The 26478-nt window shown below is 40.9% G+C and overlaps 2 protein-coding genes across 4 annotated transcripts in view; one reads left to right on the top strand and one right to left on the bottom strand.

Annotated features, from left to right (window-relative positions):
* dnah5 (dynein, axonemal, heavy chain 5) overlaps positions 1-6246 on the top strand; it is a 106651-nt gene extending 100405 nt beyond the window's left edge. For all 3 annotated transcript variants that reach the window (XM_069655901.1, XM_069655902.1, XM_069655903.1), the window contains exons 85-87: positions 1615-1767; positions 3768-3999; positions 6095-6246. In XM_069655901.1, coding sequence (XP_069512002.1) covers positions 1615-1767; positions 3768-3999; positions 6095-6246 — 537 coding nt within the window. The remainder of the gene's footprint in view (positions 1-1614; positions 1768-3767; positions 4000-6094) is intronic.
* Positions 6247-7019: 773 nt separating this feature from the next.
* The window catches only part of adcy2a (adenylate cyclase 2a), a 69331-nt gene continuing 49872 nt past the window's right edge, over positions 7020-26478 (bottom strand). Inside the window, exons 17-25 of the mRNA XM_069655596.1 lie at positions 24530-24649; positions 24250-24434; positions 18469-18553; positions 15230-15388; positions 13388-13534; positions 13028-13138; positions 12818-12932; positions 10298-10422; positions 7020-8544 (exon numbers count right to left, since the gene is read on the bottom strand). Coding sequence (XP_069511697.1) covers positions 8392-8544; positions 10298-10422; positions 12818-12932; positions 13028-13138; positions 13388-13534; positions 15230-15388; positions 18469-18553; positions 24250-24434; positions 24530-24649 — 1200 coding nt within the window. The 3' untranslated portion in view covers positions 7020-8391. The remainder of the gene's footprint in view (positions 8545-10297; positions 10423-12817; positions 12933-13027; positions 13139-13387; positions 13535-15229; positions 15389-18468; positions 18554-24249; positions 24435-24529; positions 24650-26478) is intronic.

Below are 26478 nucleotides of genomic sequence, written 5' to 3' on the forward strand. Positions count from 1 at the left end.
AAATTAATATCTCTCAGATCTTTTTATTACAGTGCAGAGGGGCTGACTACGAAGCGAGCTTAGAGGCTTAGCCGTGTCTGTTGAGCCTAGACCTGGGGTTTTCTGTGTCACAAAGCTGGCTCTCTGTTAACCTGGCTAAATCACCATGGTAACTTAGTCTGCAAAGCTAACCTGATTTTATGGCTTAAAATCGGCTGTAAAGCAGCAGCCTTTCATTAATAATGTCCCAACAATGTTCTCCATGGGTAATACAGATCCAGCTGAGGTTATGTGTGTAAGGAAACTTCTGGAACGTAACGTTACGCATGTAAAGACACAGAACGAAGCCGTGCAGGTACAGTACCAGGTACAGATAGTGATGAATATAATATGACCCCCCTCTCGTCTCGCTCTTATTTTTTTTACTCGTTTGCTTTGGCTAAAATTCTAGCAGATCATCCATACAGTAATAAAACAATGAAGACGCAGCATCTAAGGACACTGGATCACGTTTTTATTCTTGGTAGGCCACTCATTTCCTGCCAAGTCCGTTTTACACGGCTGTTTTTGCAGCTAAAACGCTGATGATAAAATTGATCACTCATGAGGTATTTATCACAGATTAAATCAAATAAATAGTATATCATCAAGTTATTTCCTTGCTTTTTTCATGAAGTGAAAGTATCTGACCTAACTATAGTTCCTGACTATTCTACTGAAATCATGTGTATCATTGTTACAGTTTAAGACTTGTAGCCTACGTTTACTTGTTACATTAGAAATGTATGGGAGGCACAGAGAGCGTTCATGAGGTAATATAAATACATTAATTAACAAATTAAAAGAATACATTTCTGTAGCATTCCTCTCTCGCCTTATTGCAGCAGCAGTGTTGGTTTTTACTGTAATAACTTTTCATATTTTCATCATCACTTCTCATTTAAACTGACTGAAGTTGACAACCGATGATCGCTCCTTTTTGTGCAGAAGAAGCGTCAATTGACACGTAAAACGTCCCTTTCTCTGTGAGCGCGCTCAGAGCCTGAAGCAGAAAGCCAGTGACACAGAGAAAGTTCATAACCACCTTTGTGATACCCGTTATCTCTAACTGGTGCTTGAGGTTTGTTGAGCAAGCTTACCCAAAGAAAGCCTGGGTATGTTGAACTTGCTTCGTAGTCATGCAGGTCTTGCTACCTGAAAAGGAGCTCATCATCATTAGTCAGCCTCTAATTTCTTGTTCAACTGAACTCACCTCTATTTTTGTTCTTGATTTTAATATTTCATCCACATCTCAGTGATCTGTGTGGTGACAGATGAAAATGTCTCCTCTTCCAACAAACTTGCTGGAATATTAATATAAAGAATATAAAAGAGGCATGATATTTCCTGTATTTTATATTGGAATAATCCTGTTGGCATTCAAGCCCTGCTCTCACAAACATCATTAGAATAATTCAGACTTGAATGGTTTCCTGGCGTGGATTCAGAGCTGTCTTGCCTGGTGGTGATTCACAATCCGTTTTTATTTTTTGTTTATGTCTCCCCGTTGTCTTCTCCTCTGATCCGTCCGGATGACAGCTTTCTCTGTTCCATTGTGATGTTTCGCTCATGTTGTTGTTTGTCTTTGTTTTTCAGGCCTCGTGGGCCTCCAGCACCCTGGGGTTCTGGTTCACAGAGTTACTTGAGCGGAACCGGCAGTTCCAGGCTTGGATCTTTGAAGGGCGGCCCAACTGCTTCTGGATGACAGGCTTCTTCAACCCTCAGGGCTTCTTAACAGCCATGAGACAGGTACGCACCGTATCAAGCTACCTGCCTACTTACCCACCGCCGGAGAGGAGAGCAGATGGTACTCAGAGGGAGAAGCAGGCACACTGCCACATTCACACACACGCACACACAAGTACACACATTTCTCTTTTTTTCTAATGAATTCCAATTTATATTAATGTGAGGGGAGTGAGTACTACACAGGGGTGTTTAACCTGCCTGATCCAGATCTGGAATCATGCCTTAACCATGGGCTGATTACTCCCTTTTATAATTATCTATGTAATGAACTCCAGAAATTAATCCAGATTTATGTTAAACATTAAACAGGAATGAAAATTGGATGATCATTTAGATTTTAGAAATAAACAAAGTATGTTTTCTAGCTAAGTGAAGTATTTCTCTGTTAACTTGTTGCTCAGTCGGCGCATTTTATTCCCTGTTTTTCAATATAACAGGAAGTTTTTGTTTGTAAAGTACACTGACAGAGCTTTGTCATGGCTGGCTCAAAACCGATGGGACCAACGGGAGGAAACGAGGAGTTACTACAAAAGAATGATCAATTTATTTTAATCAAACCCAAACAATGAACTTAACTTACATTATGAAGTGTGGAAATCAGTAAATCAGTGGTGCTAGAGTGTATGCATTAGTAATATATGATGAGTGTGGAAAAAAGTTGAAACAAAATAAGATTAAGGAGCGTAAGGGCACATGGGGAGTGGCTTGTTTCTCCATCTCCCGCCGAAGGGGAAGTGAAGGGTGCCTTTTTAAGACCGGGATTAGGATTGGCCCAGGTGTTCCCAATCATGACGGCCCGGCCACTCCCACTGGCATCTGAAACAGAGAAACAGCCAAGCATGCGACTAGAAGGCGGGGTCGTCACACTTCAAACATTATTTTGTGATAGAAAATCCAAAAGGTCAGAAATATCAACAAGAAAAAAAATAAGGGCAAACTGGTTGTGACCAATGACGGTATTTATCGATGGACGACACGTCTCCATCTGCTGTGTACAAAATTGAGTTTCGTTGCTTTAATATTTTCAGTTATCAATAAATCTAGGAGGGCCCGAACAGGGTTGCTATTAACTTCTTTCATTCCGTTAGTCTTTTTGTTTGTCTGCAGAAAATCTCCACGATCACTGGAGACATTAGGTCATCAAATCTTTTTAACTGACCCTGACGGGGATCCAGATCTGATGTCTGCTTGTCATAAATAGTTGAAATGAGCTTAGAAAGAGAGCTGGGGGCTGAGGTTTGTTTTCAGAGACCAGCAAATCGCTTTACTTTGCACTCTGCAAGTAGAAGTCCTAATAAAAATAGTTTAGCACTGTGTTATTGTCAGGTTTTCTGCCTTCTTGTTTTATTTATAACACTCTAACAGGACTTTTCTACAGAGAAAATATTGTGGTTGCAGATATTTTACCGAGCTGGGATTTGTTGGAGAACTGTGGTAGTTCCCAAATATTGTCAGCTTTTTCTCTCACTGAGCTTTTACAGCGCCCTCCCAGGAGAGACAGCTTTGTTTGGACCAGTGGAATCACAAACAATCTGCTCTTATTCAGTCTGAAACATGTGCTTGTTTTTATATGTCCTGTTGTTTGCGTGCCTGTCCTTGTCTTCTATTATCAGTCCCTATCTGTTCAATTTTGTCTAATAATGTTTTTTGTCTGTTCATTTCTCTTTCAAAATGAGGGTAAAATGAGTGAGGGGATGCAATACTCACATGTCATTTATTTACCGTGCACTTTGCTCTAACTCTTTGCTCTTTCTGAGTCGTGTTGGATTTATTTCCTCCCTTTTTGCACCACATCCAGCAAAACACTGCATCGATGGAGTGCACTTCTCTGCCCTGCACAGTGCTTTTTTATTGTACCTCTATTACAGCCCTGTTATCACTATTGATTTTTTTTTTAAAGGGAAACTTTCCAAAATGTCAGCTCTGTCACTCCCGTGTGCTGCTGGGTCACGCTGCCCTCTTCACTGCTGTCACCTGTGGATTTTTTCCTGCGTTTGCAGGAGATCACCCGGGCCAACAAGGGCTGGGCTCTGGACCGCATGGTGCTTTGCAATGATGTGACCCGGTGGATGAAGGATGACATCACCCAGCCCCCCGCGGAGGGAGTGTACGTCTACGGTCTCTACCTGGAAGGGGCCGGCTGGGACCGCCGCGGCTGCAAACTCGTTGACTCCAAACCCAAAGTCCTCTTCGAGATGATGCCTGTGATCAGGATGTACGCCGAGAATAACGGTAAGATTTCCTTTTTATATAAAATTAAGCTTCCTGAGATTTCTTCTAAGTTAAATCGTCAACAAAGTGGATTTTGATGATGTGCCGGTTCAAACACTTTAATCCCGTCTTCGCCCATCAGGATCAATCTTTTTAGTCTTTGTCCGTCTCGGTCTATCCCTCTTCGCTCCTCCTTAACATTTGCATCCCACGCAGTCACTCACAACAGATGGATGTAACATTTAAATGTCAAGCAGTCTAAGTGCTATTTATTTTGTCTGGGAACAGATTACCAGCAGTATGTGGCACAGTGTTTGTTCTGGATTGTACCAGACTATATTTATGCAGGCAGCAGAGAAAACGGACCCAATTGGGCGCCTGCGAGGAAGGCTGCCTGGAAAATGAATTAATGATCCAATGATACGCGTAATGCAGTTTGTTTACACCAGGTCCCCTCCCAGCTCTTACCATCAAGAAGGCTGCTGCCTGCTGGGATTGAGTGTGTCTCTGCATGAGTATGTGTGTAGGTACATGCGAGTCTAGAAAACCCCTCTACTTTATTGTGACTCCCTTCAAAGAGATCTGTTTCCTTCCTGCGTGCATCATCTCTGAAGAGTGATTCGTCAAGGGGCTGCAGGTTGTGAAAAGGATTGCGGGTTTTGTGCTGATGGGGGGCTCTTTAAAAACACTCCTGCTACACTCCAGCATGTTGTCAATGACAGGGTCACAACTAACCATCTACTAAACGACTGTAGTGCAGTAAGGTGGTGCCTTGGGAGTATCAGGAAATAACCATGTTCTACTAATCTGAGCTAGTGATTGATCTGATCGGAGCAGACTTTGGTCTACAGCTGGGTGTCTCAATTGTTGATATACAGATGTTTAATAATGACTTAAATAAGGAGACAAATTTGCCATGTGTCTTTGCTCTTTCAGTTTTCATTAAAATGTTTCTGTTGCGACAACCCTGGCCAGAGGGATTATTGTATATCTTGAGGTGGTCCTGCTGTCTGATGAACTGATTAGAATTTAGGGTTCACTGTGACTCCTCAAAAAAATCATTTTTGGCAATAACTGTATGCAAATTATGACATAACTTCACATATATTATCTAATTGATGTAGTCATGACACTATTTACCCAACAGGTCAAAGGTCAAGGTCTCTGTCACATCATGATTGTGAAAGGAACAACTGGAGGGAATTTAGTGCAATCATCAATGTCTACCCAAAATTAAATCTTCTGATTCTCGAGTCCAAGGTCATGTTCACTGTGACCCCACTTCTGTCCCATTGTTGTGCAGGTGATATCTAAGCAGCTGCTGGAGACAATTTTATTAAATCTGGTTGTTTTTATACGTCTGAGGCCATGTCTACTCGTATACGGGTATTTGTCAAAACGTTGCTTTTTCTCTGCCTTTTGGCCGTTTTAGGTCACTGAAAAAGTTTTTTTGCAAAACTTCGGCCAGGGTGAAGACTTTTAAGAACTCCGTTTCCACGGAGACGTGTAGACGGGGTTAACTGCATTTTTGGCTCGTGACATCAGGCTGTGCGCCGTTATCTCCTTGAGATGAGGCGTCACAAATGAGACGACATTTCTTGAAAAATGACGGATGTGACAAAAACAGTGATGCTTCTGACCATGCTAACAGGACTTTTTATATGTATAGTTACTCCTCGATGCAACATTGCAGCCCGCCAGGTCTTCCGTCAATAGATTTTTTTCAGACTTTTGATTGACCGCGAAACTGGGTCTCGCGGTCAATCAAAAGTCTCGCGGTTTTTCTTCTTTGCATGACTGGGTTATATTGCCGTCTGTTGGTGTGGCATTCTCATGACAGCGTTTCTGTTGTGTTTTTGCGTTTTTGTTTGGACAGATATTTTTTTTATAACCGTGCTTGTGTGGACGGGTTTTTATGGAAACGAAGGAGGGAAAAATACCTGTGTACGTGTAGACATGTCCTGAGAAAACAACCTCATGCGAAATCAAATAGTCACCCTGTGGGAAACTCTGATAGATATAAACTGCAACTTGACATGTATACAACTTAAACTTAAATTCTAGTCTTCCTCAGCAGTGCGCATCAGATGACCCTTGTTGCTCGTCTTTGTTGCAGGTGCGAAAGATTCCCGCCTCTACTCCTGCCCGATCTACAAGAAGCCAGTGAGGACGGACATGAACTACATCGCAGCGGTAGACCTTAAGACCTCACTTCCTCCAGAGTACTGGATCCTGCGGGGTGTGGCTCTCCTCTGTGATGTCAAATGATCGCTTCATGCTGAGAAACACTGACACACATCCTGTCAGAGGTTAGCCATTATCAACAACCTGTCAGTCACATGCCCAATGTCCTAGAGTCAGCAGGATTACTTGCTGTTACCTTGGCAACTAGCGATGTCTGTAAAGAATATGATTTGTGGATTTGTAGAAAAATAGTGTGGTTGCAGACAATGAGACAAAGCTTCTGTAAACATCACTCTTTTATAATTTGATGAGATAATGTAGAAGGACAAAGGAGATTAACAGGCACGCCGGCAGTGTAATCCAGATTAGTGACATTTAGTCATTTGTCATATTACTGCGCAGCAAATGTCATAAGTGAGTTCCACAAATGTATTTAGTTCAGTCACATTAGGTAAAACAGGAATGACCCATTTTGAACCTGTCCATTATCTATTTTTCTCTGGGTCAAAGTGAACAATGAAAGCTGTAGTTTAATGACTGAAGGTCAGCTGTACATGTCTGTAGCATATTTAATTGTTGAGTTTGGTCTTCATGTTGCTGTGGCTGCAGTGTGTCTGACATCTATAACCAACTTATATAAGCAGAGTTTTTTTTTACTATGTCAGAGGGAAAAGCAAAAACTCACACAAATGATGGAAGGATCTTTCTTTCACATTTCCGTACTTGCGTAATTTCTCATATTTTCACTTTGATACGGAGATTTAATACAAAGTTAGGCTCTTGAAATGTTGACGGACATGTTAAGCAGGCGAGACTGCGCCGCTTTAAAAAATGATTTAAGTGGGCCCTGATATGTCTGGACATATTTCCTACGTGCGTCTGCCCACCAGGAACATGATAATGACAAGTATGTACTTCATTTAAGAGGGAAAAAAACATGTTTATCCAAAGAGGACTAATTCTTGTTGGGAGCCTAGATTAGTGTATATTCAACTTCTGTGATATGAAAGCCTCATACAGACTACTTTTTTGTTTCAATTCAGTGTGCAGGGATGTCCTCATTATCCTTTTGAAACCAGCACACTCCTGTCGTGTTAATAAAGTATTTTCTAAAAAACCTTTCAGTAGAAGTGAAATACATAGAAATTTTAATGAAGTTTTTACAAAAAACAATGGCATCAAAACATCAAAACACTTTTTTGGTAGTATTTTCTTTTGTTACAAAACCACCGTACCATATGTACTCTAAAGCTACCCTGTACAGAGATCAGGCTCTGGCTTCCCAAATAAAAATCTTCACCTTGAATCATCTTTACCCCTTTTTTATCCAGTAGTTTTAGTCGAACTCGACTTTGACATCCTAAAGGCTCAGGTATGATACCCTCTGCCTTAAACAGAACATCTGGCTTTCCTTGTTTACCAGGCAAATCTTTTGCCATGAAGACAAGATGATAAAAGTGCAAAGATAGTCGTGGGAAACGTGACCCTGCATGAATATCACAATATATTCATAGGTTTTTTTTATGCTTTTCCACCTGTAAAATACATCCAAGACTTCGTGCTTCTAACAAGGTCGATGGAGTTATGTACACATATGTGTGTCTCCTTGCTTTTTCAGCAGTGGTCATGCAGTTTGTCCTTTGTAGCATTTCCATCTGTGGCCTTTTGTTTCACGTCCTTGTATCTATGACATCAGCATGTATTTTTTTTTCCATTGTTCACACTTGTTTTCTCGTCTTCTGGATGCTCCTCAAGAAGAAACGGTTGCCACGCTCTCTCCCATCTTCTTATATGACATCCACAATGCACTGTGTCCTCTAATGTGACCAGATTATAGGTTCTGTTTTTCATGTACCTCGCTAAAGGAGGCTTCAATTGCAGAGTGGCCACCACAAGCCTCCCAGAACAGATTCTATATACTATAAAAGACCATTTCAGATTCTTCTGCCTGACTGATCTGTTGCCGCTGAGGCTTTTCTGGATCCAGCATTCAAATACAACATATTTCCGGGGTTATTGCCTACTTGCTGCACATGCTACACTTACAGTTACATAAGTGACTAAATGTATACTACAGCTGTGGCATAGATAACTCTCAATGCAACATTAAAACCAGACCTGAATCCGTCATTCCTCTTACTTCGTCTCTGTTTCAACCTCATGGAGAAGGTCAAATCTCCTCCATGTAAAAGCAAAGTCTGTGTAAGTTGTGCATATTCTGAGCCAGTCTTACGGCATTACATTCCCTTGGGACAGTGAGCGGGTCATCTCTGTGTGCACAAAGTACGTCTTGAGCTCTCCTTTGCCCTTGACGTTGATGATGCCTCTACAAGAGCACATGTAGCCCAGGGTCTGAAGGATGCGGCTCGTTTCCTCCGTCACCTGCAGGGAGAATCAGACGGGTTTGCTCATTTTACATGACTGGGTAACATTCCTGCTGGCAAAAACACTCAGCTCTCCAAAGGAAAACGTTTCCAGGAGCAGAGGAAAAATGTGCCGACTCTTTTATTCCTGATGTGCAGCTATGAGACCTCTACTGTGTTTTAGCAGGCGAAATCTGGTGCCTCCACTGTATTTTTATTCCTATAACTATTAAAGATTGTAAACACAGCTTGTGCATTCTGTATACTTAAACTGCAACCTGTAAAATAACAAATACTGCTGCTTCAAGAGACCTATGTAGAACTCTGCATTTCTAAACAACACTGAATGAAAATACCCCCGATGGGTTTTAAAATTAGGACATAAAATTAGCACAAAATGGGAAAATTCTGTGTGCTACTCTGCAACAATTCTGCGTACCTAAAAAATAGGCAATCTCAAATGAAATTGAAAGCAGATGGCTCTATCAAGCATGTCCGGGCTGCAGAGTGTAATACATCCCTCTGAAGGCTGAATGATTCCCACAGCCACTTGCCATGCAGGTGAAAAACCATTACATCTTATCAGCGCTCAGGCTGGGTTGAGAATGATTGGAAGATGCCGCACGATGCTGAGTTGATGCGATGCCTTTGCCGTTACAAACGGCACAAGCAGACGGGAGAAGAGTTTTATCTTTTAAACATCAGTGCTGACATTAGAAACATCTACATATGAAAATGGAGCAGTGCGGCTGCTTTGAAAGAAACTGTGAACTTCACACACAGCGTGACGTTTGAGGGATGCAGAGAAAGAGTCTTCTTAAACGGCTTTGTTCTTGAATGCATCACAGAAAATAGCCAAGAGTGGAGTCAGTCTATGAGTTTTCTATTTTAGTCATTTTTAAAAACAACCCAGCCCTACACACACACTAAAATGTAACTGGGAATCTACACCGACACTGTAGCGTCAGACGAACATGCGCGACACGTAAGCGCCACAGCAGCATCTATTTTGCTACACCAGCTGCGAGTACAGCAAATATGAGTCTCAAAGTTAGCCGATGGTAGTTGTGATTTCTCACAATAAATACGGGCAGCAGTGACGCCAAAAAGTGTTCAGTCTAGCGGAAACAGTAGCACAAGACAACTTTGCAACCGACTTGTAGACTTATTTCTTAATTGTACATAAACTCTGTATTTATGTAAGACGTAGAAGTCAAATGAAAACTAATTAATAGGATTGTTACACCCAGATGTTGAGGAAATGTGCAAATTCATTGCCCTGTCAAATAAATCTTGCCTGCTCATCTTGTCTATCAATAACTTGAATAGGAAACTGAGGTACAAGTTGGCCAAAATGAAGAGATCACATCGTTTAACATTCATCATCATTTCATCTGTTGATCCCCTAAACATGTCACAAATAAATACCGACCTGACTTCCTTCAAATCTCTGATCAAGACCCACCTTTTTAGAACTGCTTTTAACCTCTGATGCTGATTTATTGTGTTTCTTTTGCTGTTCTTATTTTGTTTCTTTAGTTGTTTTTAATTATGTAAAGTGACTTTGAGTACCTTGAAAAGCGCTATACAAATAAAATGTATTTGGCTTTTAAATCAGTCTGATCTTAATTAGCTGGGAAATGTAGTTTTTATCAGACATTATTCAAACAAAGGATTTTCAGATGTAAATTTACAGACAATATATCGTATAGATAGGATAGATAGATAATTAATGCTAAGGGACATTTAGGATAGAAATATTCCATAATTACCTGTATTTTCCCCAGGACTCCAGTGCTGTCCATCCTGCTTGCTACATTCACTGTGTTCCCCCAGATGTCATACTGAGGTTTCTGAGCTCCAATGACTCCGGCTATCACTGGACCGTGGTTGATACCTGACAAAGAACATCCAACAATAAATGAACATTTTAGATACATCTGTACCATATTTACTAAATAAAGTAGTTCACACTTGAAAAATGAAAATGGAATTACAGTTAATGCATTAAATCGCTTAGACATGTGTTCAAGTAAATGCATACTTGAACAATGTGGATATAAATGATTTAAAATCAGCGTTCCAAACTCCTTCACTAACAGACGGCTGCTTTTTAAATAAACAAAGCTTTTCACAAGATTTCATCAGAGCAGGAGATGAAGTGGAAGCTGAAGGCAGCTGAACTCTTAATCCTCAACACTCCTAGCACCTCTGTTAAGCAGGCTGTGGAGCTTTTCACAGCACAGCGCTGAGATGGCACCGGGCTTCTCTTCACTGCCTCCTGAGTCAATTTCCAGATTCCTGGAAATTACAATCTACACAAGTGTGCAGACGGCACAAATACACACAGCTGCTGGTTTCCAGTCCCAGTGGGAGGGGACTTGTATCCTTCCTTGATGGAGCATTTTCAGCCTGCTGGAAGCAGCAGGGATGAACAGTCGCACGCACGCACACTGCCAAGTTAATGGGGCATCCCACGCTGAGATCTTCGCAGACAGGTTGAAGGTATCGAACTCTGACTCTCACCACACGCAGCGAGCTGGGACCTGCCCTCCTGCTTTCCTCTTCAGTTCTCCCCTTAACTCTAAAGACAGACTCTTTCTCTCACTCTGCTGTTGCCATGACTATATGTCTTGCTGTGAACATGAGTTTTATTTTCTTGTTGGAAAGACAAGAACGCATCTCTCTCTGGTTCTATCAAGATAATGAAGTTACTCCGACTGTGAACCAGTGCTCTAAAAATAGGAAGAAAACATACTTGAATGCATGAAGTGCTACATGCCCATGTCAGTACATACACTGAGTCTACAAACAAGCTAATTTGTTTTAAGTAAACTCAGGTCTATATATCCAAAATCCAGCTGAGTGATTACAAACAGAATAAAATGTAATTCTTGCTGTTGAGAGCGTATCTTTGGCGACGATACCTCTGATACAGCCTAAAATACAGTATTGAGTATTAGATAGTACTCCAGTCGTCTTGTGCCAAGAAGAGATCAAGTTCTTCTTGATCTTAGCTCAGCTTTTGACACAGTCGACACCAAAAGTCCAATAACTGTCTGGAATCTTCTGTTGGTATCTGCAATGTTGCATTGGACTGGTTTATTTCTTACCTAACAAACTCTCATCTCTCTCATTTAAAATTGGTGGGTTCTGTTCCTTAAGCGTCCCTCTCAGGGGGGTTCCACAGGGTTCCATATTAGGTCCTCTGTTCTTTTTACTTGTTTCCACTGGGTCAGATAAGCAGTAATAACATTCTTTACCATTTCTATGCTGATGACAGTCGACTGTATGCTCCACTACAATCTAGCAGTCATGACACGTCTTCCATATTGTCTTGCCTGACTGACATAAAATGCTGGATGTCCAAAAACTCTCTCAGTCTGAATGACTCCAAGTCAGAAGTCATTGTAATTTCTCCTAACTTTTGAAATGATATCAATCACTTTATACTGTATGTTGTTTGGGCCCATGTACCTTCCCAAACCAATCTGATACCTTAATTTAATTGCCCACCCCTGAAACATTTGTTTGTTTTTTCCTTCCCAAAATAGAGGCCTAAAGATAATTATAAGTACCCGGAGAAGAAGAACAAATTTCAGGTTAATTATCCCATGACGATAGCTAACATCAACAGCATGATGCAAGTAAAGAGTGTTACCTTGGTCAAATATAGCAAAACTCTATACTCTGAATCTCTTCTACGGAAACAGAACATTTTAACTGCAAGCCAACGTGATGCTGAAATTATTACAGGCAGTTTTTAGGCTCGGATTCCCAGTGTATTGAGCTTGGTCATACAACAACAGCAATAATATTACTTCCATATAGGGTTAAATTATACAGCTGGAAAATAATAATGCCACTAGTATTATAAAGGCAGTAGGTATTGGCCGATACTTAAGTCTAGGTAACAGAATTATAGCTGGGAATAAGAAAATGTAATTGGAACATCTGTAATTACAAGAACAAGTCTGTTAGAGTGTTAGAGCAGTCTCACCCTGCATGTTATGCTCTCATATTTCATCCCATTTATCTTCTTCACATTTCATGTTGCCTTCCCGCTGCTCAATTCTATTATATCTGAAGCACTTAATATTTTCTATTCTTACTAAGTGAACAGTGACTTTGAAGAACCAGCAGGTGAAATTACAGCGAAGTCACGGTGCTGTAACTTTATACAAATGTTTTGGTTAACAGTCAATTTAAGGAAAGTGGTGCGTTTTGAGAAGTGCAAACAAGCTGAAAATGGCCTTCACAGACTTTGAATGAAGCTTTTGTGTGTAACTCACCAACTCTGAGCTTGAAGTCATTGAAGGAGTGCTTGTTGATGACGTCCAGCTTCCCCACCAAGGCGAATGCAAACTCCACCATGGTTCCTATGTGCATGTACTGCCTGTCATGCTCCTGAGAACACAGAGGAACACCAACAGTTCCACATTGTTTTGCAGAGAGAGTTAGAGTATTTAGAGAGTTAGAGTATTTAATGGGACTCAGCCCACCTGTGATGTGTACTCAGGCCCAGGTGATGCGTTCAGCCCAGTAGCAGCCATGTAAGTGCTGCCAATGGTCTTGATCTTTTCCACACCGCTGAATTTTGGTTTGGAAAGCAGCTTCACATAAAAATACAAAAAACAATCCACACAATAGTTTATGTTAAAAGCATTACTCTTTTTTTCCTCCTAAATGCCTGCCAGTAAAAGCCTCTCAGAAAATCCACATAGCATCACAGAAGGTTGTAGGTTGCATAGTTCACCAAGTTCAATCACATACAGCCTGAAAGGACGTACTGCTTTGCTTTTAGTATTCTTTGTTCCCAGTGTGGGATGTTGTGAAGGTTGGAAGAGCGAGGGCTCATTTACCTCATCAAAATCAGCGATGATTTCGTTGAGGAGCCTGAGGCACTCTAATCCTTCTTTGTTGACGTCAGACTCGGTGTAGAACTCTTTAAAGTCAGGGATGGAGGCGAACATGACGCACACCAGGTCGTAGGACTGGTGGTACAGATCCTGCAAGTGGGAGACGAAGTACAGACGTCAACTCGGAGGGCTGCTGAACGATGTAATTAAACTGATTAATCACAGCCTTTTCTTCCTTGATCAAAAACAGATGACATGATTGCTTTATTTCAAGCTAGCTGTGAAATATTTCATAGTTTTATTTGTATATTAAAAGATGTCAAAATACTGTCAATTAAAAACATCAGTTGGCCCAGAGAGACAAAAAAACAAGCTTTAAACGGGACTGAAAAATGAAAGTATGCAAATCATCCAAATTACAGCGACTCAAAAATCCATTAGAGCAGCAGCTCTCTCCTGGATCCTGTTCAAGTGCAGGAATAAAATCATCTGCTGACTCTTCATTCACAAATTTTGCAGCAGAAGCAGCATTTCTATTTAAACACTCATAACCAGCAGCGTCCTCTAAACTTCCTAAAATATAGAACTTTTACTTTTTTGAGATTGACTCAGGGGATGTAACAGGATGATGAATGATTCAGTCCAATTTAGTCAGCAAATTCCTCTACACTGTGTGCCAATCTTCTGTAGTAAATACAGGTAATTAATCATTCTAATGCTCCATTATAAGTGCCAGTTCTATTAAGGTGGTTTAGCACTGAGTGACTCATTAAACAGCCAACAATATTAGAGTAACCTGTATTCAACTCAAAGCATTTTTAATGTACTTTTACAACATACTGTGTTGTACCTTCTGATTTTTGATGCTTGCTTGAATTATACTCCTCATAGCCTAAATATAAAGCCATACAACATATCCTAATCTCTATTTATAGGCAGGGACTTGGAATTCAGGGAAGTGTTCTGGTTTCCGTTTGTACTACGCTTGTTGTCCAAGTAATATTGGCCAATCACGTATCAGCAGGCTGCGGCGTATCCAGGAAAAACAGTTCATGTGGAGAGCAAAAGCAGGCTTAACGTAATCCGCCGCAATAACATCCCGACTCCCATCAGGGAGATCTGACGATGATTTAGCTTCTTATTAATACTATAAACAGACATCTGCATGCTAACAGCTAACGATCCGCTCTAGATCTAAAATTCAACTTGAGATAAATTCCCTTGACACGGTGATCAGATTTCCTGATTTCCCTGAATGCATCAGAAAATTGATCTGACCTCCGTTCAACAAACGAGCATTTTAAAAGTAGTTTTCTTCTCCTCTTGACGACAGACCTGACAAAGCTTCGTTTTTACTTTTTACTAATCTGCATCGTGATGTTGAAATTTCGGCAAAGGTAAGACCCGTTAATAAAGTCAATCACAAGAAATATGGTTTCTTTTACTGTAAACAATGCAGCACGCGGAAGAGGAAGTCTTAACCGCTGGCTACACGCCTGGCGTGTTTACCATTGTCTCTAGAGGCTATATCGTCGTCAGACTATAGCTGATGGGATCCGAGATGTTTGTCCTATAATATTAATACTCGTGGGGTTTTTAAAGTAGATTAAAATTCAGCATACAATACAAGCAGTTAATCACAAAACTGTGTATATTTTACACATATCACTGACTGGAAACATCTCTGGAGGAAAGCAGCTCTTGCTTTGCCTCATCAGAGCTCATGAATAAATGTAATGGATCTTGGCATGTAGCCACCGGTACAGCAGGTCCTCTGAAACCACCGCACATCTGTCCTGCAGCAATCTGTCACAACAGAACTTACATGATTACATGAATTCTTACCTCATTCTTCCAGTTTCGTGCCAGGAAGTGCTCTGCGACGTGTGCAGGAAGCACGTTCTCCAACAAAACCCGGTTGAGGTTCTCCATCGTCTCAATTTCCTCGCACTCCTTCTTGAACTTGTTCTTCCACAGAAAGTCTAACCTACAGTAATATTCATTCTGTTACAAGAGGACACAGAGGTGAAGAGACTGAAGGTACAGCTGTACAGCTTGCTTCCATCAAGTCACAGAGATAAACAGAAACAACTACAAGCGTGGATTACAGCGAGGCTTAAAGACAGAAAAAGGAAACGTAACATTAAGAGGGACACAAGAAAACAACTTCCATGAAGATAGATTTGAGTTAAATCATAATTATATACCAGCACTACATTAACAAGAACACAGTGTAAGAAAAGAGTGAGATGTTTGAGAACAGATGAAGGATGAATATTGAGGGAACAGTTTTTTCTTCCATGTTGCGTGAAGCACTAACAGCACAGGTGCTCTATGACGACGACTCTATTTAAACCTGTTCCTGAGCAGTACACCACGAACTGATGTGATAAAGAGGATGAATCAACTGAGGACAAAAAGTGTTTGTGAGATGATCTAACTGGAAAAACGATCGAGCAGAGAAAGTGATATGATTTGAAATTAGAAATATAACTGTGACAAACGGAGAGAGAAACACAGGCTACACATCAGAGTAGTGTGTGTTAATCTGAGTAGATATTACAAAATGCTATTTTAGTCAAATTAGCTGCACATGGTGCCTTTTTATTGAGCTGGGGACATCGGTAATGTGTTGTCTAAAAATACATTTATCATCAATCAAACTCGATCTGCGTCATATTCACGTCTTGATTTGTGGCTCTAATCTAAATCCAGCAGCACAACAGTGTTATATCACGAGTTAGGCCACTAAAATCTCACAGAACATAAATTTCCAGTGCTGTCAACAGTTATGGGAAGAAATAAAATCCTTCAACATCTATTTACACCACACTAAATAATGCATACAGAACATATGTTCAGATTACTGTGATGCCAAAAACGTCCCTGCCTGTCAACACTCAAATGTCCTATTTATGTATTTGCGGGTCTGTTTTCAGTTTAGCTGTCGCGCAAGATGCGTGAAGAGGAGAAGGTGCTTCTGCTTACACCTGCACATCCACTCATGAGGTCAGATTGCTTTTTGTGGACACGGTTACATCACCATATGGGGGGGAAAGTGTATAGCAGCCATGCTGTTATTTTAGTACACAGCAGAGCCCGGGGGATCAGCTGCTTCCTGTTTAATGATACACTCTGATATAAAACAGAAATATTACCCTGCCCATGTTTCTGCATGCATCCTTCTGTGCACAGTGTCTCAAACTCCATGCATTATAAAGCCTACCCTTGCTGTATTATCTACTGTATGTTACCATTAGCTCCCATTATTGTGTAATAATGATGTTAAGTTGCACTGTTACTTTGAAGTATATGCAGTTTGTGTGAGTACTGAAAACCATACTGCAGCTGCAGAGCACAGTCGTAGCACTTCTGGATCACTCCCAAGTACAGTAAGAACCCTTCAGTGTAGCATAAACCCAAAAATAGCTGGACTAACAGGCACACAACTCTCCAGAATGACTGGCCCCTGCATATCCCGGTTTATAAATCTCAGTCCACCTGAGAAGCTCGAAGCCAAGGGAGGCCAGACAAACTGGCCCCATGAAGCCTCTCTCGCACAGTGCGGCGCAGCGGCCGAAAAGCTTTACGTTCTCTGCTGAGTTTATCAGCTGTGCAGAGAGGATTTCCATCTAGAAGATGAATGGGAGCAGCTTTTTCCCCCCAAAGCTCTGAGGTAATATAGAGGTCATAGAGAAAGAGATAGCTATTATAGTGTCAGGAGTCCAATTTTGTCTGCATTTACATTAGGCATCTGAAAGCTAGCTCTAGTGGCACTGAGGAAAAATACCCATAAATGACCCCAATGATCCGGGTGCAATACCCAGCTGCATTGCAATCCATCAAACGTGATTGTGTACATATGTGAGACCATTAAAGTTTAAAGAGACCACATGGAGTCCCTCTACAGGAGGGATGTGAGCGGTATGTAGCAGCTTGTTATGATGCAGCCTACACCTTTTACAGGTGAACAGACTTAATTAGCCACAATAAAGGCCACAAGAAGGTACAGTAAGTATTTAAAGTTGTAATCTCCAAGATCTTTGTTTTTTTCTTTTTGGCAGCACCTTTGGCGATAAACGGTAATTGCGGGAGCACACTTTCCAGATATCCAGACAGTGTTGCATGTGAGACGTCCACGGTTGGCTCCAGTTGTAACTCTTGATTTTCCTCGCTGACGGTTGCCTTCCTTTTTAGACTGTTTGCCTTCATCCGAGCGTCGAGTTTGTTTCTTTTTCTTTGGATTTTCACTTATTTTTGAAGTTGTATCTGTAGTCATCGATCTTTTCTTTGTTTGTTCAGCCATAGTAGATTACTGTTTACTCGCAGCACTTGCAGAGACCGGGAAAGCAGCCGCTTAGCTCCGCCTACCCTCTCTGGCAGACCAACCACTGCTGGGTGATGGAAAACACGTCACTAACTGGGCGCTGCTTGTGATTTTTCCGTGAAAGTCACACCAGACACCTAGTCCGTAATACTGCAAATGCAAAGGCTTTCATCAGTGGGCCATAAGCTCAATCATCACTGTGTTACCTCATTTGGTGATAGAGAGTGACTTCACAGAAAGTGACTTCTTCTACTCTGTTGTTCTGCTTTGCACAGGACATTTTCAGGTGGGGTGCTGTTGTGGTTCCCTGAGCCAATCACAGCATATAGGTGAGTGTGGGAGTGGTTCAAATTAGCAACTGGGCCCCATTTAGACCGGGGAACATGGCGATGCAGAGTTGGGCTTCTTTCTGTGGGGACAGGTAGATGCCTCAAACTGGGTAGGACAAGCTAACAGGTGGTTAGCATGCTAGCACAAAGGTAACCGTGATGCTGTCGGTGTTAGCTCGGCGGGTGGGCGTGTTCTCGCATGAGAGAGTGAGAGTGAGCTTCTGGTGATGAAGAGCCCAGGAGGAGGGGCCCAGTTTGAATGTGGTGTTGACAAAATACAAGGATAAATCCTAATTATTATACCTTTAAATAGGTAATAATGGTGAAGTTGATGTAAGCTGAAAACTAAATTCTTTCCCAGCTGTGAGGGTGAGGATGTAGACAAGACAGACGATAACGTCATTTAAACTATTACACAGTGGACTTACCTGTCTGGCGAGCACAAACAGAGTGATGAAGAAGATAAAGAGGGAGATAGAGCCCATGGTCTTCAGGTCTTTGAGAACTCCTGGTCTTGAAGGGCAGAGAGAGAAGGAAGAATAGAGAGAAGACATAAAGAGATAAAGACAGAGATAAAGAGAGAAAAGTAAAGGAGGGGGTGAAAAGGTAAAAGACAGAGAGGGAGAACATTTAATTAAAAATTCAGATTGCCATCAGTAGTCTTTGACATGTGTCACATGATTGGGTAGCAGAGCATTTTATTCCAAGCTGTCTCTCGGTTTAGACTGTCACTTCTGCTTTGCTGTGACAAGAGCTTGTTTACTCTTTGCACGCCGGTGGCTGAGTCTTCCTGCCAGCCGGGTTTCGTTTACAAGAAACAGTTATCAAGAAGATATAAACAAGTAGATACTGTTCCAATCTGCAAAGATACACCAACAGTATCTTGATGCCTCTTACACACACACACATTACGTGATGCAGTCACATATTGCTGCTGGTTTTTAAGACGTCGTTAAAATGCTCAAAGATGTTTCGCCTTCATAACCCTGTAAATAGTACACTGCTGTTCATCTATGTAGTGTATTGAACATGCTCAAACACACTCAAGAGTTGCACACACTTAAACATATGTCATAAGAGGCGATGCACCGTTTATACACCCTCATTTAAATCTTCAATGACACAGATTTTTCTTCATCGCAGTGCAGTCTGGCCGTCCCTGTTTGATAAGACTCACACAGGACTGTTGCATCCTCATTTCTGCGAGCACATTTTGCATATTAATGGGCTCTTACTCTTATCTAGGCCAGAGCTCAGCAGACAACTGAGAAAACAGGCTGCAAGTTCTGCACTCGCCCCGGTTCATTATCTAATCAATGGAAGTGACAGAGGAGGACAGACAGTTTCACATGAAGACAAAAGCAGGGAGATATGAAGCGGTTTGTTTTTCATCAACAGAAATGACCAAATCTTTATCATTTGTCTGCACGAAACACTTTCCTATTGTGTACTGCTGACCAACGCCATGATAAATGTATTTGCTTATCAGGAGGAAAAACTCCTTGGAAAATTGTAATTATGCTGTTTAGGTTTATCTGGACAGTGAAGTCAATGATAAAAAAGAAAATGGCCTTCCCTCTGCTGTAATCAGACGATTTAGATTTGAATTGAACTCGACATCTGGTACTACTCTATCTTCGGACATTAAATTATGTTTATTGCTGCTTGCTCCAGGATGTTTAGATTTGAGATATGACATCCAAAAAGACTTGCGTTTGCAACTATGGCTTCCAGAAATTAATACAAAAACTCCAGTTTTCCAGTTAAACCACAATGGGTGTGTCCAAAAGACTGAATACATTATTTGCAGTCTATGGTGCAACTCTCCGGTTTATCTGTAGATTGATCTTTATTGACTGCTCGCTTTAAAGACCCCCTCCAGTGAAAATTCAGTTTTTGGCTGACCGCCGGGGTCACAGTACTTTCAGGGCCCTAGAGAGAGAGAGTTGCGACATCGCAATGGCGGATCATGGAGCATATTGGACCTCCACTAATGCAACTCTCTGTCTATACGGCTCTGGACACTTTGTTCAGGGAGTAGGCGGGGCTGCTCCTCGGCTGCTCCTCCGCTGTCCTCACCTACGTCCTCATAAGGACAGTCCTTGTAACGCATTGCCCACAAGAGGGCACATTGACCTGATGCGGTCAGCCACATACCAGGTTTTGGCCTAGTCTTGTTAACCTTGTAAACATCTCCATGTGGTGTTCTTCATGTGCTACAAGACATATCAGGGACAACATAAGCAGTCATCTCCATGGCTGAGCCTGTCTGCCACACAGCCACTTCAGCGATGCATGAGCCAGCTGTAACCGTCAGTGTAATTTGTGCAAACTCACTACTGACCACTAACGTTAATGTTACTACTACTAATTACTACATCTCAAGCTAGCTAAGTTTCAACAAGTTGTCAGTAAACGATGGCAGGGACGCGTCTTGTTTTCGCGACGGAGGGGATGGTGGGAAATTTGCATAGTGGGCGGGGACTATGCAGATTCAGGAATTTTTAAAGAGGGAGGGGGAGGAGATGCTTTGGGAGGATTTTTACACAGTGTTTAAACTTATTTTGCAAAAAAAAACAATTTATTATTTCAAGCAGAGCATTTTATATGTCTTAAAACGTGACTGCAGCTGGTCTTTAAGGTGAGAGTCGTTTAAATACACACACCAAAATTGAAAGCTGTCAACATTGCTGTTCTTAAAAAATAAGTACATTATAAAGAAAAGAAACCGCCCAAAATTTTGGGTCACAGCATTTTCCACTGCCTCACCCAATGTCAAAGTTTGTCTCCAGTGCAGAGGAACACAAACCACATTGGTCACATTATCCCTGAGGACTGGTTTCTGTCAGGCTTACATCACCGCCTGGCCTTACTTGCTCTCCACATGACATCTAATGTGTAACAAATTCATGGGCCAGACTTCCCTCTTACAATCTCAAAGAAGCGGGTTTCATTACTTATTACCTCATTATGTTTTTTTCATCCTTATTAAGCAGCTAATTTCCTGAGCTGTTGGCTACAGTGAAGGCTGAGAGTGTGTGGAGTGGAATATGAAATGAAATGAAATGGAGAGACGAGCAGAGTTGGGTCAGCTCGGGTGAGTGATAGTAAAATATTGGGAACATGTTCATGGATAATAATGACTACCTTCGGTCTGTGTTTAATTATACAGCAGATCTGAGTTGACAACTTGTACTCAAGTATAGGTCATTGGCGTATTTTAGTTTCCCATTTGAGGCTGGTAACTCACACTCTTCCCTCGTACACATTGTGTGATCATAAGACCTGACTGGTTTATTTTTGCATTTTGAGACTGAATTATTTCAGCTGCACAAACATCATTATTCAGATCAGACTCTGACGTCACTCTGACATTTCATTGACCTTACAGGAAACATGAGCTCTGGCTTTTCACCAAAGCTGCAGGGAAAACAATGACGCGACGCAACATGGTTGGACCTCACTGCTAAGAAAGTACAGACCATTTGCAGGGATTTGAGGGATTATGAACGGTCTGATTTAGGGTTTAAATAGACTCACCAGTCATACAATATATTGTGACATCGCGCTGTTATTGCAAGCAACGCTTTAAAACCCTGGTTCTCAACTGGTGGGTCGGGACCCAAAAGTGGGTTTTGGAGCTGCTTCAGATGGTCACGGATGTGTGCTTGAAAAAAAAAGTCTATGGTGTGCTTTTATTTTGAAGGACACGGGTTTCCTTTGACGTGCATGCAGTAGAAGTGTAGTTTATCCACACTCCACGTATCCACTGATTGGCTAATCCCAGCTACAGTTACATTTACAGTCTTGATACTTGATGAGCCCGACAGTAGCTGTATTTATGTTGCACTTATTTAGTTTATTGAGGGAATTAGAGAGGGAATATTTTCCTCGTATGCACTGCTGGTCATTTTGCTTGACTATTACACTGTTGTGTTTTGTGATGTTGGCATACTGTGATGTTTCGTTCCATCTCAGGTCCAAACTGCACAGATTTTAATTAAATACATTTGACTGGTTAAAAACTGTGGGTTGGGATTTGTCATTAAGGAGGAGGTGGTCCACTGCTTTAAAATGTGCTTTCCGTGTGAAAGGACTGAAAAATGATGTGATGAGAAAACATTTTTGAGAGAAACCGACAAGGTCACTTGTGAGGCAGCACAAACTGTCTGCATTGTTTGCTCAATGAAAATAACTCTGAATAATCAGTTGTTCATATTAGTTGTGTAATTAGTCTGTGTAACTTTTGACTTGTCTAATTTTCCCTGCTGTTAAGTGGTTAAATAGAGAGAATAAAAACCTTTTAAGCTTGAAATAGTTATCTAAATGCTTCAGATGGAGATTTATTGGACCTCTAACATTTACAAGATTAACTTCTGTTTTTTTTTTTTTTCACTTTTCAGTTTTACACCTATTTAGTTCATCAAGTTTGACTATATAATTGAAATATTTTTATAAATTGTTTACATAAAGTATACAATCAGATAGTGCTCAATACTCCAAAATAAGTTAAACATAAAAATGCAACGTCGAAATACTAAAAGAGATTATGGCTAGGCGTAAATAAAGTACAGCACAAATGACATAAGAAAAATCAACTCAAAAATAAATAAATAAAAATTAGGTAAATAAATACATTGGGGGAAGGGGGCGAGGGGGCTATGTTCTTGTAAAGACCTCATAAAACTTCTGTGTGGAGCCTCGGGCGACGTATTTAAGCTGTTCAAGTTTAAGATGGGACATTACCTCCTCCACCCAGCGGTTCATCAAGTTTTACTAAATCAAAGTTCATAAAATTCATTCAAGTTTAGATCTTATTTGGTCTATTTCAGAAATGTTCAACAATAGATGCTCAATCAAAGATCAGGTGTTTTTTTTAAGCCAGATCCCAGTCAAAGTCCTTTAAATAGCGGGTCGTTATTGATACCAAGTCTCACCCAATATTTATCTAAATGTTAATTACAGATGCACATTGAAATATAAATGCTGTAAACCTCTACATTTGGCATGCATTATGTTTTAAAAGCTACTTAATCCAAATATTTTAGATCTATGTCGAAGGAGGGAAGCCTTTGGGCTGTCTTTAGGCACACTTGCACCGAGCCAAAAATTTAGTTTAAAAGTGCCTTTCAGTAGGAAGAGTCACGCCCTGAGGAAGACCCGGATGATGAACCGGTTGGCATTTATTTCTTTGATATTGATGTTTTTTCACGAGAGATGCCCTGATTCAATAAAGGCATTTTAAACTAAATCCTTGGCTCGGTGCGAGTGTGCCTGAAGAAAGCCCAACAGCTTCCCTCTTTCAACTGTTCAGTTTTAAGCCTTTGAGAGGACCTGGCATTCACCTGGAGTTTAACAACTCTTTTTAATATTTAACTGATGAGCTTAAATTATCATTCAGTTGTGGTTGGACTTGGTGAAACCAAATACAGTCCAATGTGATTGTATAGCTGGTTTGCAGAGTGGTGGTTCCTCCCTCGAAAATGATCTTTGTGCACTGACACTAGATGCTGTTTCATCAAGCATCACCATCTGCAGAGACATCATATCCACAACCTTAAAAAATACATCTATTCTAAAAACAAGTAAAAACATCTCTCATTACTGACAGATGGTAAAGTGGAGAAAGAGGTAAATGGTAGTGTGATCTGTTAAACCATAGTGTAAGATGTTTTGCAACTACAGTGGTAAATGTTACATATCTTCATCATTCACATGTCAATAACTGAACATAAGCAGAACTGTAGCATAATGCTCACAATGCACTAACCGGGAAGCTTGCCTACATCGTATAGGAGCATTCAAAGCTGGCCTGCTTTAAGATGCAGCGAGTGATCAATAGGTTGCTGATGCATGACCTGCTGCACAATTCCTCTACCTTCAAACCTTCCTCCATAGGTGCTTTGAGTCGGAACAGGTTGAATGATAAGAGGAGGTTGTGGAGAAGGTATTGACATCGAGAGAAGCTAGTTTAAGTGGTTCTGGCACCTGCAAAGGATGCCCCCTGGGTGCCTCCATTTGGAGCTATTCTTGACTCGCTTGACTGGAAGGAGACCTCGAGGTAAACCTTCTTTCTCTCCTTTTACCTTTCAATACCCTCTCCTTTGATATGTGCCCATCTCAACATCCTTTCTTATTCTCAAGCCACTTTAATACATCCATGTTAAACGCCCTCTTGAACTCCAATCTGTTGGTTACTTTGCACCTACCTGTCCAGGCTCTCAGTCTTGTATAGAAACCTGCTGTATTCATCCAGCAGGGAGGCATGTGTTTGTAGAATAATGATGTTGTAAACCACCACAGCGGTCAACATGATCATCATCTTCAGCTCGTAGTTTATCCTCAGGAACACCGAGCAGGAGATGAGGCCCAGAATGCAACTGTAAATTAAATACTGGACAAACAGAGACAAACAGATTTAGAAAATTATCAAGGACAACAATACATTTACGGAGCCGAATGATAGTGATCGTGTTAATCTTCACTTACAGGAAGGTAGAAATTGTTTCTTCCTGTGAAGGCGATTAGCTGTCCATTCGGGTAAAACAGTGTTTCATTGGATGAGTTGTAAACAGGAACACGAGGCAACAAATTGTCCTCCAAAAAGAACTAGAATAAAAACACAAATTCAACAGCAATTAAGGCTTTGTCTCATTTAGGGAAATTTAATTCACCGCAGAAAACAAACCACACAGTTCTGATGCACGTCAGCATGTGAAAAGACACACTAGTCTACATCGCTCTTGCTTTAGGAAAATAAAGTCTTGTTAGATAAGAGGGCAATAGTGACAACCATTCAATAATGTCCTTTAATGTGAACCTGTAGGATAAAATGAGGGTTGGCTGCCCCACTGAGCAAAGCCGAATTAATGCGGTTCATCCGCCCAGAGCCACTGACTGGCGTCAGCCACAAAACAAGATTATAATCTCTGGAATCGATTTGTGTGAAGGTCTAAACCAGGGTCCTGACACCGTGCTTTATCACACAACTTCACCACCATCCTCGGGCTGCTATATTACCTTTAACCAAGCCTCTTTTTTTTTTTCTCTTCAGAAAAACAGAATAATCTGAGAATTAATGAAGAGCTGAGCAAAAATAAAACCGTTATATAAAGTATTCCCTTATCACTACATGCAAATGGTGTTGGCACAGTAATGAAGGACAACTATAATCTTCATGTTTGCCAACTGATAAAGCTGCTCTGAAAAATAATGTACTCCAGGAGTGGATTGTGCAGGAAATATCTAGTTTGTTTAAAGGGCCAGTTCGCTGGCTTTCAACCTCAGTCCTATCACGCTATTATGGGGAGCTAATGCCATTAGCTGCACATCAGTTTTTAATTACAACTGTTCTAAATATTTTGAATTATTCGTATTGCTTTTTATATTTGTATTCTTATTGCCCATTTTTATCTTATTCTATTTCTTATTGTTATTCTAGTTCTGTGTTAACTGTTCTGCACCAAAATCACCAAAACAAATTCCTTGTATGTGTAAACCTACTTGGCAACAAACCCTGATTCTGATTCTGATTACGGCCGGGAAAAAATGCAATTTCACTCTGTGCTTTTTGAGGACGCTATCTGCTTCTCCAATGGGCCCTGGAAAACCTCCGCTAGACTACTTAAAACGCATCATCTGGTGGAGGCCAGGGAGCTTGCCAAACTACACGTCCTCAATCTAGGACGCCCGCCTCCGATGTCATGTCTCGTTCAAAAAGTTTTAAATGTAGACTGCAGACCTGAAGATTTTTTAGACGATCCACTGGTATATTCTCATCGTATTTCGGATTCTGTAACGCTCTGAGCCATTGCCTGCAGCGATCAATATCTTTGACTGGAAAACGGTAGTATTTCACTTCAGCGTCTCTCACTGGGCCATTCCTCTCAGAGGGAGGGTTGCAATGCATGCTGGGTGTTGTAGGAATGTAGAATGGGCGAAACCACGAGCTGTTTGTACAACTTTCTCCACAGCTTTGGCGCCAATTTCAAATATTATTGCTTCTATCGATTACAGAGAACACCAGCTTTGACTGACAGCAGCTTTTTCCAGGGGAGAATTGCTCCTTTAAGGATTAATTAATAAATGAAAAGCATGAAGGGAAATATTACATTAAAATGCTGGAGCATCCTTAACAGTAAAGACTATGACATATTTACTGTTAAATAAATAAAGATTATAAAATAAAGATTTGAGTAGTCTTTATATAAAATGACCTTAGTAGGACATCAGTAATAATATAAGTTTGTTCGATGACACAGCCCTGATTCCTATTAATTTACACCCAAAAAAGACCCATTTACATTACTTCTATTGCTAAATTCTTACCGTCCAATTAAAGTGCTGTTACAAATAATAGGAGTGGCATCTCTTCATTCCTACTGAAGCCTAATTGGTGTTACCCTTCCTTCCTGCACTACCTGCACAGAAAAAGCTTA

This window comes from Semicossyphus pulcher, unplaced genomic scaffold (assembly GCF_022749685.1).
Source record: "Semicossyphus pulcher isolate SPU_LCO1_2020_fin unplaced genomic scaffold, fSemPul1.0.p SCAF_9, whole genome shotgun sequence".
NCBI classification, from domain to species: Eukaryota; Metazoa; Chordata; class Actinopteri; order Labriformes; family Labridae; genus Semicossyphus; species Semicossyphus pulcher.